The sequence below is a fragment of the Haplochromis burtoni genome, unplaced genomic scaffold (genome assembly GCF_018398535.1).
Source record: "Haplochromis burtoni strain Fernald_Lab_line unplaced genomic scaffold, NCSU_Asbu1 Contig_143, whole genome shotgun sequence".
Lineage (NCBI taxonomy): Eukaryota > Metazoa > Chordata > Actinopteri > Cichliformes > Cichlidae > Haplochromis > Haplochromis burtoni.
In genome coordinates this window covers 422803-441750 of record NW_024582504.1, presented here as the reverse complement: position 1 = coordinate 441750, position 18948 = coordinate 422803, and the positions used below count along the sequence as shown (strand labels likewise).

At 41.3% G+C, this 18948-nt stretch overlaps 1 protein-coding gene across 7 annotated transcripts in view; it reads left to right on the top strand.

Moving 5' to 3' along the window:
• nrxn2b (neurexin 2b) overlaps window positions 1–18948 on the top strand; it is a 687884-nt gene that overhangs the window by 560085 nt on the left and 108851 nt on the right. For all 7 annotated transcript variants that reach the window (XM_014336560.2, XM_014336561.2, XM_014336563.2 and 4 more), the window contains one exon: window positions 17952–18133. In XM_014336560.2, the coding sequence (XP_014192046.1) occupies window positions 17952–18133 (182 nt within the window). The remainder of the gene's footprint in view (window positions 1–17951; window positions 18134–18948) is intronic.

The window sequence follows — 18948 nt, the reverse complement described above, 5'->3', positions numbered from 1 at the left end:
GTTTGGGCAATGATTGTTGTTAAGGTAAAGCTTATTGAATGATTGTGATCACAGTAAAGGGAAATTTTACTGTCAGAAGAAAAGGGAAAGCCTGTTGCATTATCCGCCTTTTTGCTCCCAACAGGCAGTAGTCATTTTAAGTCCCTTCTGGACTGCCTTATATGAGTGCTGTGAAAATGATTGATGACCCTCTCTGCCTGATAAAACCTTGTTTGTTTTATTTCCTTTTGCAGTTTTTTCTTTATCAAATCAAGGTTGTTTGGGTAAACTGGGATAATGCCCTGTCTTTTTTAATATTATTATTCTAGCAACATAAAAAAAGTATAATTAAAGGCAGGAAAACTCTGTTTACTTTTGCCTTGCGTACTGAACATACACAATGTGAAGGCATGTCCGGTGTTAATCAGTCTAGTTTTATGTGTAAATTCCCATTTTTGAAAAGAAAGACACGGCTCCTATTTGCAACAACATTTTTTTGTGTCCATAAACAACACAGATAAAACCACACAGGATTACATGTCAGTGACTTAAGCAGATCATTATTAAACGCAACAGATTTTCCAGCTGGCTCCTCAGCCAACATGACACACACAAAGATGAGCGCGAGTCCTCTACGAGTAACCCCAGTTTTGTTCACCGTCTTGTTACAGTCTGTGTTTGTTTGTGCACATCAGTGTCTGCGAATTCTAATTCCCCCCCCCCCCCTCATTCAGGGCCTTATTTGCTGTTTGCACAACGGCTGCTAAGCAGTCTCTCAATACCAGCCAACAAATGGATTGTTATGTAAGAGGCAGAGCCTACAATGTCTGACTGCCAATCTGCAAAAGAAAAACAGGCACGGTGGACAAAGGGAGGGTTAAAAATGAATAAAGCGAATGAGAAGGTGAGAAAGGGAGCGAGGAGTTAGAAAGGAACCTCTGGCTAAATGTTGTGGTTCCGGACACGGTGCAGCAAATCTGCTTTGCTGTTGCTCTTCCCCTCCTCTGTTTATTTTTGTCTCATCACCTTATTAGTCTGGCTCGGTCTGTTTTTTTCCATTGAAGGACTCTCAGCATTAAGCAGTCATTCATTTAGTATCTCCCATTCCTTGTCCTGCTTATCCATCTTTTCAGTCCCCACCCTACCCCATCGTCGCATGTGAAATACACGACAGGCGCACTCAGACAGCCGGCCCCATGTCCAAGAGTCCCCCCGGGCCTGAGAAGCGAGGGAGAGATGAAAAGAATACAATCAACTGTCTTTGCTTCATCCAGTCACTCGGCATCAGAACGCAGAGGATCCAGTGACATTTCAGTAGCTACCCTCCTCAGAGAACTGGCATGAGGATTTTTTTCTCTCTTTTTTTCACAGTCACATCTGTGGGGGATAACCAATCCCTTGCATTTAGCTTTTGGCTCTTCAATAACCACCCAAGCAGTATGTAGCAGTCTCATGAGCCTTGTGAGATCAGAGGGGAGTTAGACCACCTTCGGTCTTTAAAGGTGCAGGCTCACGTTTGTTCAGTTTTCCCTTCTGGGGCTAATCTGTATGGATGTAAACTCACGATAGTTTTCTGACTAGATAATGGCCATTCTGTTTGGGAAATGGACATGCAACATTGAATCCCACCCAGGCAGCTTTCACGTGTCAACAAGACTCAAAGCTTCATATGATCCCAAAGTCCTGTGTGGACTGACCTGTTCCAGCTCATCACATGCGCCCACAGTTTCACACACATACATGCAGTATCTAATGCATGCACCTCACACATCGAGCAGACTGTGTTTTTTTCTTTCATCTCCTCTCTTCATCCGCCTCCTCCTTTGATGTGGGATACCCTGGAGCCCGAGGAATACAGTCTTGGGGAATAAAACAGAGTGGATCTGTGCTTTCGCAATAGGAAGAAGCTTCCCATTGTTCCCTTTTCATCTTTTGCACTTTCTCAGCCTCTTTTCGTTGCTTTCAATCACTCTCTCCATCCTGTCCTCCACTTTCCAGCATCTACTTCTCCAAGATGAAGGTCATTATCCTATTAGATGTACATATTTCAAACACTCTTCCACTTCTAGTGCCACAATAACAAGTTATCCAAACCCTGAAATGCTCTCAGCTCATTTCATTAAAGAACCATTTGGAATTTTGCTCCCACCTTTGGTCAAGTGTTCTGCAGGGTCCATTTCATGTTGGGCTGTAAGCTGCTAAAGTGGAGGATGATGTTGGCTTGGCCAAACTGATTGTGCAAGGTGCTGACATTCTCACTCTGATTCTGATAAGTGGTATTTCTGAGAGGCCATTATGTCCATGTAACAAGCTGGAGAGGTGGTCCAGTGGTCAGCAGTAGCAGAGTAGGGATTCTGCACTAGTTTAATAGTGTTTTTTTCTGCAAATTTTCCATTAAATTGGTTGTTGTGCCGTGGAATGAAGTGGTTGTTGTAAACCAAAAATTTCAGGTCGCTTTTTGGTAAAAACAAAATACTGATTTTTGTATTTCACTATTTCATGTCTCTGCTTTCTGACATCTTATTAACGTATCTGTTCAATTCTGCAGAATAATTAGCCAGAAAGGGTAATGGTTAGTTTGCTCATGTTAATAATTTCCTAGTAGCATCTGTTATCTGACAGGTTTCTGTGAAAAAAACCCCCAAAAACACAACTTTTGTATCCATGTCATTTCTCAACTTCTATGCCCTGTGAGCACGGTTCATGCAAAAACTTTTCCACTTGTGTAATTTTACAATTTGAGCCATTTTTTCATAAGGTCACCACTTCAGGGACAGGGTGGCTACACCAGCTTCAGCCTGTGTTTGTTTATGTACTGTGAAGGCCACTCCAGTGTAATTAGGATGATGTTAACACTAATTAGGCCCGTGGCTATTAAACATTATCAAGAAGTGCACACACTTGCTTGCACATTTGTACCCCCCTTGACACACGCCCACACACACATGCAAATAAATACACATGAATAAATAAATACGCACACAAGTGCACACCTTTATTCCCACCTTTATACCTAGCAGCAAAATAAATAAAAACAGTATGGCCTTTTCAGAACATCAATGCTTAACGATTCTGTATGGGAAATAAAGATCATTCTATCCAGGTCTGTTATGTTTTTTCAAGCAGCACATGTCAGTGTTCAACAGTGCAGAATATCTCTATCTCTTCAGAGCTTCCTGTTAGATTCTGTTTCACTCATCATTTTCACCAAGCGCTATCATGGCTTTATCTCTTTTTTTCTCCCTTTTTCCACCTTCTGTTAACTGTTATATTTCAGCGTAGATACCAGCCAAAGTCTTGCTACTTTGATTTTTCAGCTGTTTTCACCATATTTTTGCAGTACTAGTATTTGGTGGCGGCGGCGGGTTGTGGGTGGGGTCATTCTGCTGACGCATTCAGCGCTAAACACGGTGAATAATGAAACAACCGAGTCCCAGGCCAGAACCTGGTGCTTAAATATTCAAACATTTCTGTCTGCTGCTGGAGTTTGATCAGCATGATCATTATGAGAATGTTAATGTGAAAAAAAAACAGCTCTGTGCTCCTGCACATCCTCACACGAGTTCAAGCACATAGACTTTCTGAGGCTGGGTGTGTCAGCATGCAGCTTGGGAGAGACATGATAGCATGCAAACAGTAAAAACACAGCGAACACAAAACAACCAACCAGATTAAATTATATACAAATGGACTTCTTTATCCAGTTGGTCTGGTGTGTGCAGTCAGTTTATGATTAACACCTTTCCGGTAATCCTTTTAAATAAAAAGTCTGATTAAAGTTCTGTTTAACTGCAGAACATGTGTGTTTATTTAAAAGCCTCTAGAACTTTCCTTCAGATGCTCTGACACATTTCATGTGCAATGCAATGTTTTAAGCCTGTTTTCAAGTGAGTGCCAGAAACAAGACTAAAACATTTGCATGTTTAAGTATTTCAACATTGCTATTTAGACATGCTCAGGTCAAAAACAACAGGAAGTCTTTTGGATGTCCTCACTTTTCTCCTCTGCACATCTTCTTAGCCACATTGATTCAAACGCCTGACTTACATAATAGCATAGCAATTTACACTAATGCCTCAGTGGTCTTGTCACGAGCAAAATGTTCCCATGTAACCCATGATTTGTTTCAAATTTTCAACTGGAAAATACAGCAGACATCTTGGTGATGATGTCCATTATTATTATAAATCCTCTTCACAAGTCTTCAGTTGTGTTGGAGAATAAACCCTCTAAGCTATAAATTTTTAGAGATATCCGCGGTTATGTGAAAATTATTTACAAACTATAAGTGCGCTTGATAAAAAATAAAAAGTGTTGCTGTCTGTTTTAGCAGTTCTATTGGTCATCACTGTCTGAGCCTCACCAGACTATTGAGCAAGTTATCAGACAGAGGAGGATATTTTAGGATGATCAATAAGCTTTCTAGATGGCACATATTCAGGGTAGATGGACTGTCCTGCCTTGCAACCTTTCTACAGACTACTCAGTTCTTATCAGAGTGAAACGGCACACACACACATATACACAGCCTTTCATACTTCTCCCACTGGAGCCCTTCATTTAAAGATATTCGGGAAAAACACAGGGGAGGGTGTCTTAGCAGCCGTGGAGTGATGTTTGTACAAAAATTGCTCTCTGATAGTAGCATCTCCTCTAGAGGCGTAACAAGCATTTTGAATTGTTTCAAACAAACTTTGCCAGCACGCCATTGGTGTCAAAAGCATAATAGGAGAAACATCTGAATCCTCCCGAATTGTAAAAAGCTACAGCGGCGTATCAGGTCCCTGCTGGCAGAATCAGGGAGGGGAGTAATCAGCAGAAATCTCAAGATGACAGAAGAGATTTCTGAATAGTTTGTGGGATGATTCATCGAGATATAAAATATTTGGCATAGCTCACAATTGAAATCGTAATTTAAAGAAACTACTCCAATGTCCATGGCATTTGTACTTTTGTGATTTTAATCATTTATAAGCAAACTAAGTGACGCGAAACACAGAAACTGCTCATTTTCAATTATCTGCTCCCTACGCTTTGATCTTTAAGCTAGACAGAAAAAATGGTGATTTTACCAAAGTACTTTGAAGCAGGTAACAATTTCAGACTGAAATTAGTTCCATTTTGTCAGTAGCCTATAATTTAGAAAGACAGGGCAACACTGTTATTCCCCTGGCATGACTATCATTGCGGAAAAAGGCACCCATCCACAAGTTCACACCCTGACATTAAGTCTGGACAGAGCTGAAAAATAGAACGGGCATTGGGCACATACATGCCCGATGCCTTTCAGCTCTCTGCATTTCTTGCAGAGATCTGAAAGGACAAAATATGCGGTTGAGTTTTTGGAGCAGAAGTTTATTAAATAATGGAACATCAATAACAGAGGGGTCAAACTCTCACCCTCCACCTTAGTTACTCGTGTTCAGTGTGCCATTGTGGTGCTTCGAGTTTAATCATGAATTCCAAAGAATATAATTAGCTGCACTCAATCTGGGAAGGTGAGACTGTTCTCGTTCCCAAAGCACAATTTTGTCAAACAAAATGTGGCATCAGTACCATCATGCACTGTGTTTGTTTTTTTACGGCAGCAGTGAAATGGATTTCACTTCCAGCTTTTAGCATGTGAACATTTTTTTTGTTGCTTAAACCTAACCAGTGAGTAAAAGCAAGCTAACCAGAGAGTGAAAACAAATAGAAACAAATATCAAACACAAAGCTCCCACACAGAGCATGAACCACATCTCCTCGATGATAAACCCATGATTTATGTCAAAGCAATGACATTAATTCAGTTCAATTCCCTTTTTTATATATATAGCGCCAAATCGCAACAATAGGCCATGTCAAGTTTACTTGAATTGCATGGTAAAGACCCTTCAATAATACAGAGAAAACTCAACAATCAGACAACCCTCTATGAGCAAGCATTTGGCAACAGTAGGAAGGCAAAACTCTGCTGTGACTGGTTGGAGGTGTGGGGAGAAAGACAGGACAAAAACACACTGTGGAAGACAGCCAGAGATTATTAATAACTAATGATTAAATGCAAAGTGGTGTATAAACACATAGTGAGTGAAAAAAAAAAAACACTTAGTGTTTCGTGGGAAGCCCCCAGCAGTATTTGGTATTCAGCTACACTGGTAGAATGACAGGCAGTGATGTTCTTGTGGCTGCTATAGTGACGCCTGCTGGTGAGTCTGGATTAGTAGAAGCTTCCTTTTGGCTTCTAGCTTTGAATTTGTTTTTTATACTTCTGGAATATCAATTAGGTCTTAATTACAGACACCATCAGTTGGGAAAAATCTTCAGCCTTTTAGAGATGATTCTAAATGTCTGATCTTTAAGTTTAGCCCAGTACCAAAAGCTAGCAACTCAGAATTATCCAGGCCCAGTTGCAAAGGAAACTGAATACAGACTGATGACAGTTTTAATTATCTTAAGGTGTCAAATTAAGGTTCAAAATTCAGGGAGAAAATAGTACCAAGTCTGCATGGACACAGAGTAATTTTCCTAGTTTTTTAACCGGATTAGACGCAGCAGAAAGCTCACTATTTTCACAGCAGATTCTTTGGTAACACAAGAACAGCACAGTCTAAATAGCATTTGTGTTTTTTGGTAATTTTTTTACAGGCAGAATTTCATAAATCTCTATATTTAAAACAACAGCCTTCATTATTGACCTGATGCTGAACTTTTGGAAATTTTTGGATTGTTATGAACAAGTATCATCTTACCTAACTCATGTAACAGGAGGAAGATAAATATTTTCCAACTGGATCAGGGGAAGTGATTTCCCATTTCCATTCTAGAAGTGGACAATATTTAGGATGCTTTATACTGTCATAAAGAAATAGCCATTAGGCCAATGTAGACAAGACTCTAAGATTACAAAAGAGGAGTGTTTGCAGCTAAGGATATTGATGTGTGTGCCTGCACAAGTGAGTTAAAGAGATGGAAAGATCCTAAAATGTCAGCAAAGTCTGTGCTCTTTGTCAAGTTCTTGTTGGTGTGTGTGTGTGTAAGTGCAACTGCAACTTCAAAGATCAACAGCTGTCTGAAAACTTTTGCAGAATATCTCATCTCAGCCCGCTTCTCTCTCCCAGTCTACAAATCTCTTTGTAAGTGTCTCAGAAATATATGTTGTGTCTAAAAAAAAATTGAAGCAAAGGTTTCAGTCTCTTCCTTTAAAAGGAATCAATAGCGCCGTCTCTCTCCTTAACTGCTTCAAAGAATCAGTCTGTACTGATGCAATAATGTATGAAGGTTGGCGGAAGCAACTCTGTTATAAAGTTACTGTTTGAGAGGCTGTCTGGGATGTTAAAATAAGGACTGAGTATAAATGCATGCAGCATTGGTGTATCTCCATGCTTTTTGCCTCTCAAGAAGTGACTTCACCACCACCAGCAGTCCTTTTATCCCTGTGGATTTTTCATTTTATCACCGGTTTATCTTACTATTTTCACGCTGTCTGCTCCCATGAGGCTTTGCAGCTGGCACAGGACATGGCAACATTGACCACAGGCTGTCTGCTTTTTCCAGTATGACCTGTTTATCCCTATGTTAGATGGCAATGGTATAAAATCCACTACTCCAAATCAATTCCTCCTCGCAGAGAGAGAGAGAGAAAGAAAGCATCCGGGATGATAAACTCAATCCTAAATACACTCTCCCCTCACTTCAGTTTCGAAAAGAAAAGTAAGGAAAAGGAGAGGGGACGGAAAAAAATCTAAATCAATAGGTTTTTCATTACAGCTTTGAATCATTTCTGATTATTTTTCTACTGGATGCATGGACAAAGGGAAATTGTATTTTTTTCTTTTTGGGAGTGACTCATTCTTTAAACTGAATTACTGAGCAGTCCACGTGAATGGAAATAATAATCAATGGGTATCCTGTGATGGTTTGATTTATTCTCCGCTGGAAGAGCCACAGGTAGGATTGATCGGCCAGATCGATGGCACCAGAGCTAATTAGACAAAAGTAATAAATATTTAGCCTTCTTTTTCGATGTTTGGATGTGTGGCAAAGGAGGGGCATTTGAGAGGATTACCAGACTAGATCATAGTGAAGTAAAGGTCAAAGGAATCCATATCCAGCCAGGCTTTTGTTTGCTGACAACCTTTGAGCTAATACAGTTCTCGATAGGATGTTTTGGAGAAACCTCGTAGATGCATGAGCCTGGATTCTTCTGCTGCCTTATACACTACAGACACATTTTCACTTATAATGCAAATGCAAAGGTTTTTTGAAAGGTTTTTTCGTATTTAAATAATTTACCAGGAAAGAAAATATTTTGATGCAATTGCATAGAAAATTTACATGTAATCAAAAAACTTAAAGATAACATTTTGGACATAAATATTATTTGGAGTGTTGTAATAGGATATTTCACAAGGAAATACGAGTCACACACTTAAACACCAAAAACAAAATTTTTTAAGATGCCTTGAAATGCTGCAGCGTCATTCTGTTTCTGTCTTTGCTTCTAAAAGAGGATAATAACACACTTGAACACACTTTAAAGACACCCTTGCATATAGCTTCTAATTAAAGTGCCATATTAGGGATTCTTTTTTATGTTCACATTAGCTAGAAAGTTTCAATTCTTCACTGCTGCATTACATTTCACACATCACTACTGGCTGTTTCTGCAAACTTTAGATGAATTCCTAATCAAAAGTGTGATGCGGTCATGCACACTGGAGAAGTTCCAATCAGCGAATCTATTGTTTTCCTTTTTATGCATGTGTGACAAAGATCCTCTGTTGGTGGTGAATCTTAACGTGTAGAGATGTTCCCTTTTCTTGTTTTGTTTTGTGGAAGACTAGCAGGGAAGAATGTCCCCCCTCTAGACTGCTTTTATAATTGATAAACACCTTTCCGCTCACTTTTTTTCTCCCTTCAGCTGAGTGTGTTGCACTGCAGTATTCAGTGGATTTTACCTCTTCCAGAGCAGCAGGTGTTTGCTAGAAGAAACAGTGACACATAGATGCGCCCTGTCAGACTACTCATTAGAGACTCTGCACCTCCTTTGTCTCCTCATTTAGAGGGGAGAAAGGTGCACGTACACACAAACACATGCATCCATGTATACAAGTGCACAAAGCAGCAGGTGGCCACTTTCAGCTGGACAATTCAAAGCAGCCAAAGTCAACACCAGCTCATTAGATGGATTTAGGAACAAGAAAGACATGGAAAATATTTCCCAGTATGACTTGGGCAGAGAAGTTTTATTTTTATGTATTTATTTCATTCTCTTGCTGAGATTTAGCACTTTGTGGCTTCTGTTCGTGATATGCTAATAAAGTAAATGTGTCGATAATAAAGACGTGACAAGTGTGACAGTGACGTCAGGAATAGCAGGAGCTCTCTTGGGAAGACAAAGCATATGATAGATGCTATGCATGAGAGGGGTGTTAACTGATGAGAATTACTTCACTGTGAGTGAATACACAAGATATGCAGCGATGATACCGGCTCCAAGTCTAATTCACGATGCAAGCTAAATGAGATGTTAGGCGTGATTCAGGTTGAAAATTTGATTCAATGCCCTGTTTGCTATTTGAGTTCTGACAAGTTACGAATTTGGCTGTTTTTGCACCCTAAAGCTAAGAATACACCAACCATACAATTATATATACATTTAATTCCCTACATTTTAGGGGCCTTTTGCCTTTATTTTTCTCCACATCTGCGCCATCCCTTCCTTGCTTCTGACTGCTTGATACTTGATCATGTTGTCTGAGTGACATCAATAAAGAAACAGTATTGTCTTACTGCAAAATTACATAGACAAAGTAGCTTGTTTCATGTTAAAGGGCAGCAAATTAAATATTCCTTGAAGGCTCAGATAGGATGGTGATTTTCGGATCTCATAAGAGTATAGAAAACATATCATGCATTTAAACTGGGAACATATTTGGCAGCAGGTCAGTAATTGGGTATTGGTCTGGGTATAAAAAGAGCATCTTAGAAAAGCAGAGTCAGAAGTAAAGATCGGCAAATTTTCAGAATAATGTTCCTCAACATAAAATTGTGAAAGCTCATCGTGTGCAGATATATCATCATCCACAGCACATTACATCATTGAAAGATGTTCAGAATCTGCTGAAATCTGTGCACAAACGACAAGGCTGAAAATCAATATTGGATGCCCCTGATCTTCAGGCCCTCAGGTTCACTTCCTGAAATCATTCTGTCACAGTTCACCATACCATCCATAAACGCAGATTAAAGCTACTATTGTGCTTATGCATTAAATCCTTGACATATAAGGAGTGCATCAGTGCCACTGGAATTGGCAGCTCGAACACCTGGAAAGGCACCATCAGTGCTGAAAGGTACATGCAGATTTTAGAGCAACATACGCTCCCATCCACATCATAGTAGAAGGGTTCAGGTGCTGAACCTTTCACCATTTGAAACCATCTGGCCCATCATGATATAAAAAACACGACAAAGACGGCCCAGGACTGAGGTACAGCGAAAATCCTCCATGAAACATGAATAGGGTAGCGTTCCCATTCAACAGAACTGATCTCCTCAGTTCCCAGACATTAATGGACTTTTGCTAAAGGTATGCTTCACAGATTAGCAAATCATTCCTTTTTTTATTTATATTTAGCACAATTTCCAAATGTCTTTGAATTGGGGCTGTAAAATGGAGCTCTTTTGTTGTACTTTAGATGTACTGTTCCTCTTTATAATAAGGCACATTAACAATCTAGGTCCAGTGCCTAGAAAGAAAATAGCTTTTTTCATATACTTTATTTTTATTAACCTTTAATTATTGTCCCATTATTCATGGCTTCTCAGAGTCCCTGCTAATTTCTGTGGTCCATCTTCAGCCAAAATAAGGAAATTAAGACACTTGCTACTGCTAACTGCTGTTGATCACTGCTACTCTTGTGACAGCCTTTTGTTATATGAAAAAGTGTCTGAATGGAAGCTTTTGTTGCTCCAGGATCTAACAAAACTGTTCAACAATTATACAAACTTTAATACTTTATATACCATCAGAGGAGCTAGTTTTGTTTTTTGTTTTTAACTATGTGCCAGTTCCCCCCTCTGTTTTAGACCTAAGGGTTTTGCATCCAAGATTTCCAGAAAAATTAAAAATACTAGCTTGTCAGACTTCAAGGCCGTAGCGTCCTCCCCCGCCACCTGATCCAACTCACCACCAGGTGGTGATCAGTTGACAGCTCAGCCCCTCTCTTTACCCGAGTGTCCAGAACATATGGTCGCAGGTCTGGTGATACGATTACAAAATCGATCATCGACCTACGGCCTAGAGCATCCTGGTGCCACGTGCACTTATGAACACTCTTATGTTCGAACAGGGTGTTCGTTATGGCCAAACTGTGATTAGCACAGAAGTCCAATAACAAAGCACCGCTCGGGTTCAGATCAGGGAGGCCGTTCCTCCCAATCACGCCCCTCCAGGTCTCGCTGTCGTTACCCACGTGAGCATTGAAGTCTCCCAGCAGGACAACAGAGTCTCCAGGTGGAGCACCTTCCAGCACCCCCCCCAGGGACTCTAAGAAGGCTGGGTACTCCGAACTGCCACCCGGCGCATAAGCGCAGATGACAGTCAGGACCCGTTCCCCGACCCTAAGGCGCAGGGAGCAAACCCTCTCGTCCACCGGGAAAAACCCCAACGTACCGGCAGCAAGCCGAGGGGATATAAGAATACCCACCCCAGCCCGCCGCCTCTCACCAGGGGCAACTCCAGACTGAGACAGAGTCCAGCCCCTCTCCAGGAGACTGGTTCCAGAGCCCAGACAATGCGTAGAGGTGAGCCCAACTATATCTAGCCGGTACCTCTCAACCTCACGCACCAACTCAGGCTCCTTCCCCACCAGAGAGGTGACATTCCATGTCCCTATTGCCAGTCTTGGCAGCCGGGGGTCGGTCCGCCAGGGCCTCCGCTCCTGGCCGCCACCCGGCTCACAATGCACCCGACCCCTATGGCGCCTCCTGCGGGTGGTGGGCCTGCGGGAGGATGGGCCCATGTCTCCTCTTCGGGCTGTGCCCGGCCGGGCCCCATGGACTAAGGCCCGGCCACCAGACGCTCGCCCTCGGGCACCCTCCCCGGGTCTGGCTCCAGGGCGGGGCCCCGGTAACCCTATCCCGGGCAGGGTAAACTGTTCCCTCGATATTCTCTTCATGGGGGTCTTCTGAATCGCTCTTTGTCTGGTCCCTCACCCAGGACCAGTTTGTCATGGGAGACCCTACCAGGGGGCAAAAGCCCCCAGACAACATAGCCCCTGGGATCCCTGGGACACACAAACCCCTCCACCACGATAAGGTAGCGATTCAAGGAGGAGGATTATGTTTGTTTGTTTTGTTACTTGATTTGATTTTAAATTATATTTTTTTTCACTGTGTAAGGCACACCTGTATCACAGCTTTTTCATTTGCAACATTGAACTGAGCTTATGGAGTGGTTTCCAGTATAAAATCAAATCTGTTTTTTAAAGATGCAGTCAGTAGTGTGTTTTTTTTTTTTTTTTTAGCTTATTTAACAAATTAATGCATTATCCTATTAACCTATAATTTATCCAATTAAAAATATATAGGAGTGGGTTTGCTTCAGACTCAACTAATAAACATCATTGGAGAACGAGCTCCTTTCAGTAAAGAAACACAAATGTGAAGGAAATTTTCTTCCTCGTCACCTCAAGCCTCATCTCCTGAACTGAAGTCTACGAGGGGCCGTTCAAGCCAAAATTCATTCTTTCACTCTCACACACATACATTCTTCTTTCACACACATATACTTTCACTCTCACATAGTTTTATTTTAATTTTTATATTTAGATATTTTCATTCTCATGTTTACACATATTTAACACACACATTGCAATATTGTGCTCTCTTATACATGTATTTTAATGTACGTATTTACAAATTTTCACTCTAACATACATACGTTTTCATTTATGCATTCCTACATTTTGCTCTCATTTACATCAGGGCTCTAGAGTGCGACCAATTTGGTCGCAAATGCGACCAAATTTTTCAGTGGTGCGACTAAAAAAAAAAATTTGGTTGCACCTGTGCGACCAACTGTTCAGGTAGAAAAAAAAAAATCTGCAACCTTCCCTGTGGTCAACAACAGACACACATTATGCCCCTATCGTGGACTAAACCAATCAGAGATAGTAAGGGGCGGGACCTCTCTGATTGGCCGTAGTCCAGTTGAAAGTGCAGGTGGAAGTGGGAGGTGAGTAGCTTGAATAAAGCGATATTATTCATTAAATCCTGAATCGACTTTTAAATATAACTGTGTTTTGCCAGAAACGCCAGATTCTCAGATTAAAGCTCACAAAACCATTTCAACAACAACCAAACAGCAAATGAGAGCAGGTACACGAACTCCACACAAAGATGTAAACACAGACCCGACGCATCAGAATCAACTTTGTCTTTCTCGGCTTTCTCACCCGACGGCCCGTAGACGGACACGCTGTCGGAGCTTAGCGATCCTGATGCGTCCGGTCCGCGCTGTGTTTACGTCTTTTTGCGCTGATTCTGAGCTGCAGGTTTTGTCTCTCCAACCAAAATTCACTGAGTCAGCAGCAAAAGAAGCAGCAAACTGCGCTTCACATTTGATCAATGTCGTCATGAATTTTGCTGTTTTGCTTCCACGACTATTAAAATCACACTTCGTGCACAGCTAGCTCTCTCTCTCTGTACTTCAAGAACAGTTTCCCAATCTCTGTTTTCTGTATTATTCATTCGCTTATTACCCACCAGTCTACCGTTGTTTACAGCGCTGTGGCTGTTTTCTTTTCTTTTTCTTTTTTTCACTTAAATGATCTCGGACAAGAAAGCCTATTTTTTCTGTTGTTCAATACTGAAGAAATTTAAACTTTATATGCAGAACATTGTAGAATATTTTTAAGGTTATCTGCTATAAAAAGCCAGGCCAGGAAAATCTCCTTCATGTTTTTCTGTGTTTTATTCTCAGTTACTTTCACACAAAGGCATCTGCTGTGATGTTCACAATTCTGATGAAGTCTCACATGTATCAGTACTGATAAATGATCAGAATTATAATAGTTCTGACTGTCTGAGGCTAAGTTGAATCGAATCGGGACTTTGAAAACCGGAATCGAATGGATTATAGAAATCAGTGATGATACCCAGCCCTAGTGAGCAGCCTAGGCACCACAGAAGTGGATGTAGCTGTAATAGGAAAAGAACTATTGCTAACTTTTCTTTTAAGTTAAGGCCTGATCCGTCTGAAATTCATAGCCAGTGCTCTGACACGGTGTCATCAATCTTTGAATGCTGAAAAAGCACAGTGTATCCAGAAAAACACATATTATATAAATTATTATAAAATTTGTGTGCGCCTAACTTTTGTGCCGGTACGCCTAACTTTTTAAAGTTAGGCGTACCGGTACGCCCATGGCAAAAAGTTAGTCTAGAGCCCTGTACATGCATTCAATATGCATTTAATCTCACAAATAATATATGTATGTAAGAAGAGAATGCATACATGTCTGAAGAAAATATATGTATGCAAGAGAATAATGTATGTGAATGAAAGAGTATAGTAGAAACGGAAGGCTGGGTGTCTGTACCGCTGTGATTTGCTGAGAAGCACGCGCGGGTCACTTTCAAGTGTCTGACAGCATGGAGGGGCGAGAAGAAACTCGAGTTCTTCAGCAAGCTGTCGGGGTGTTAAGAAATATTTTATCATCTCCTGAACATCACATCGTTGTCCTCGTCACTTGATCGAGATGGGACGGGCTCAACTGCACCCAGTGTTACCCACAGCACGGTGGAAAGTGAGATGAGGGAACTTTTTAGACCAGCTAACACCCGGGTAACTTCAACGAGCCAAGTAGCTACACGGAGTTCGACTGGAGTGGGGCGGTCTAAAACATGAGAATAAAAATATCTAAATATAGAAATTAAAATAAAACTATGTGAGAGTGAAAGAATGAATTTTGGCTTGTACGGCCCCTCATAGAAGTCAGGGCTATAACACACAGAAACATGAGTAAGCATGCTAATGTATTCCCTATATTGTCACAATTCCTTATTGTCAGCAGGTTAGACATGTGATCCTCCCGTCTCTGGATACATGAGAAGGGCTGGTAACAGCTGGTTATAACATTCTGCCAGCTAATTTTGGGCTTGAGTGGCCTAACACTTCCCCACTGATGAAAAATTTGATTACGTTCTCACATTTTCAGTTTTGTGTCAGAGTCCAAAAAGTTTCATCCGCTCAAGGACATTTTCGCTAACAGCAGCAAAAACAGCGGTGTTACCAAGGTTCAGGATATCCTCAACAACTCATCTCATCAGTCAGAGATGAGCTACTCTGACTCACAAACTCCTTTCACAAGGTTTTACAACCTCTTCCAGAGTAAAGCGATGTAGGCCCCGACACTGACAGCTGAGGTAAAGAGTGCACTGACGGCTTTCCACGGATAGGGAAAAACTCTGAGGAGGATCTGGTCCAAGCAGTAGCAGAAACACTCTGGCCGGACACACGTTATGGTGTACAGTCTAAATGTAATGTTTTAGATGGCTGATGAAAACATGTTTGTCCTACAGCAGCTACCATAGATAGGATTGTGTGCTTGAACTGGGAGGGGTATAAAAGCAGAACTCTGACTGATATCTCACGGCAAACATTTTACACACTAACTTCAAGCTTATATCATCTGGAGGATTAAAGATCACAGCCATTAAGTCTCAGTTTCAGCAGTGTTCCTCACATACAGCGCCTTCTCTTAGTCCTCATAATATTTAATGTTTTTGTGTAGTTGATGCTTAGTTGAAGATGATTTGACAGAGTGGTGAACCTCTTTGAAAAACTCAATTATCTTGTATTCTGTTTATTGCCAGTTATTTTACTTACTTTGCTTTTTTTAAGCACAACTTTTTAAGATTTTCTTCTCCCATCCCAAATTTTCAGTCATTTTCATTTTGCTTTGATTATATTCTAAATGAATAATGTATCTTTCAAAAGAACAATAACTCTTGTTTTTAGCACCTAATTATTTTGTATCTGTACGGTTCAACTGATTATATTTTCCACAGCGTCCCAGACTTTTGGCAGACGGTGTTGTGTAGGCTCACATATGTTTGCACAGGCTGAGCAGTAATCTGTCAGACTAGAAAATTCAATGTGACACGCAAAATTAGTGACGGGTGATGAACCCTTTCTCGCCCATAAGTGCAATCGCCTACGTTAATGTACAACAACTTCCACTACCAGAAACCATTTTCTCCTTTTCCTCACACGGCTTCAGTCTCATCTATCACAACATGGCTCCCCTCCCTCTCTGCTCGTCGGCCATTTTAGAAATCTTTTCTCCTCTTCCTCCACAGTTGCCTCTTGCCCAGTTTCTGAGAAACTATGCTGCTGCACAAATAAACACAGGAAAGAAATAAAAACAAAAGGGTCAACTTCTTCTCTTCACCATCCACAATTTGCACTTCACCCGTCTTTTCTGAGTTCCTTGCCTCCATACCCTGTCTTTCTTCAACCTCTTTTTTTTTTTCCTCCTCCTCCTCTGGCACAAAGCTTCTTTATAGCCCTCCTTGCCATGCTGCGATAATTAGTCAGCGCTAAAATAATACAGCCTCGAGAAAACAACAAGAGCTGAGCGGAGGGCTTAGCTCTGCCGGGAAGGATGGAGGGAAGGAGGGGTGATGAGAGCCAGAAAGGGAGAGAGGAAGCGAGAGATCGGGAGGAGAGTTGTGTGTGTCAGCCGATTTCAAACGGCTACCAGCAGTTAGATAATGAAAGTGTCAGGTAGACGAGTGAGTGTGCGTGTGAGCGTGCGTGTACATTAAGGAAGCCTGCACGTGTGCATACTTGAATAGTGTTCTTCCTTGCGTAAGACATGCTGTCACTATAGCGTCTGCTTTCTGCCATCTTTGACCTGACCACACCAAGAAAGTCGTGAGCATGTGACCATGCGTGACTCTATAGTCATGTTATTATCAAAATCATAGCAATTCCATTGATTTGTGAGGTGTCATTGGGATGGCTAGCGCTTAATTATGTGTATTAATCACTTGTTTACTTGCGTAATCTTCTTTATACAACTATGTGCTTCATATAGCAAAATATGCATGCATTAGTATGTAGACAGAGCGCCTGTGTGTATGTATATTTATGATCCTGGGAGGACAGACAGCCCACAGGGTTAAGAGCAGTTCACTGTGGTTTCATTACTCTATGCTAATCACAGCCAACGCCCGTCATTTCTCATTTACCACCAGGCTTACTGGAGCCAAGCCAAGTCCTAACCACTCTGTTACAGTTCAAACATGAAATCGCTCCATGTTTGGGGCGGGTACTTTTTTAAGGCTGGAGCTTAAAGTACTGTTAAGGCAAAGTTATTTTGACAGGGAGAATTTCTTTTGTTAAATTTTGAGAGATGGTAGTTATACTGACAGCATAGCGAGTCCAAAGTTTGTCAGTTCGCCCTAGTTTGAATCCAACGCAACTGCGGGCAACTGACTGCAAATGAAGCCCGCCGAATTACCATTTCAAAGGCGAGTGACATCCTGCACATACCAGGGCTCACGCTAGACGTGACTTTGTGACCAAGATGTACGCTACCAGTAACATGTTTTAGTTGCATGTTTTTAACCAGACATAGTGCTTTCTCTCTGATGCAGACTTCCTCTAACTACTGACTTTCTGCTGAAACGCTATTCAATTTAAACTTGCAGAAATCAATAAAAGAATATGCAACCCATAAGAAAGCAATAACGCTAGCTGAAATGTTATTGCACCATATAATAACAAATAACAGGGAAAAAAACATAATTTTGTTGTCCATAGAGTCTGTCTTCTTTTTCTTTTTTCCCCCCAGTTTTACACAGTGGAATATATTCTGTTTGTGTTTCAGAGTTCACTTAACATGCTGACTTCTTCCTTATCCAGATGTTGAAGAACTAAGCCGTAATTCCCTTTTCCTCCCTGTGTTTTGCAGCTGGGACAACATACATCTTCGGGCGAGGCGGAGCCCTCATCACATATACCTGGCCACCCAATGACCGGCCGAGCACACGGGCAGACCGGCTGGCAGTGGGCTTCAGCACACAGCTGAAGGAGGCTGTTCTGGTCAGGGTGGAGAGTGCCAGGGGACTGGGAGATTACCTGGAGCTGCACATAGTAAGATACTGTCCTGGGGTATTTGATGGGGGATGAAATTGTTAGGGGAATTGGAAAATACAGTGAAGGAACTGTCAGCCAGTTGAATCAGAGGAGAAAGTCCACAATAAAATGGATTAAGAAGTACTTGGGCAGGGAAGGTGAAATGGCAGAGAAGTAGGGTTCAGGGGAAAGCAGATTCCCAAGTCAGTTCCTAGAGCACTAGAGGAGAATAATCATTTAAGGTTAAACTTTTGCTCATAAAACTGGAAAACTGGACAGGACTTCTCCAGTTGTTGCAGAATTCCCTTTAAAATGCCATTTAGATTACTGCTTTGTAGTACTTGCAAGGGTCAGTGCAAGGAACTAATGTGTGTAGAATCAGGAAAATGACTGTGAACTAACATTTCTTTTTATCTACTGTCAAACTAGTTATTACCCTCATTTCTGCCTTTATTGCTTTCATATGTTAGTCTTAAAGGTCATTTAAACCCACCTCTAATGATAACTTGAAATGGCAATTAAGGGACAGCGGGAATTTAAAAAATGCTTTTACGCGGGCTCTAATTGTCTCATTGACCCCTGTGCTTCGTCTGCCCAACATTACATTCAACGCTCATAGTCAATTTGATGGTGGGCTTTCCGTTAATTACCAAGCAGGACCACGCCTGATAACCCTGGTCCACTCATCATGTTGCTGAAGTCATGCACTTAAAAGCTGTGTGTAGTTAGGTTCACAGCTCAAGTGTTTTATGGTACCTGTAATGGTGATATTGCAGTATCCTACAGTTTCTTCACACTTACTTAAAATACGCTATCACTGTTATCTACGCTCA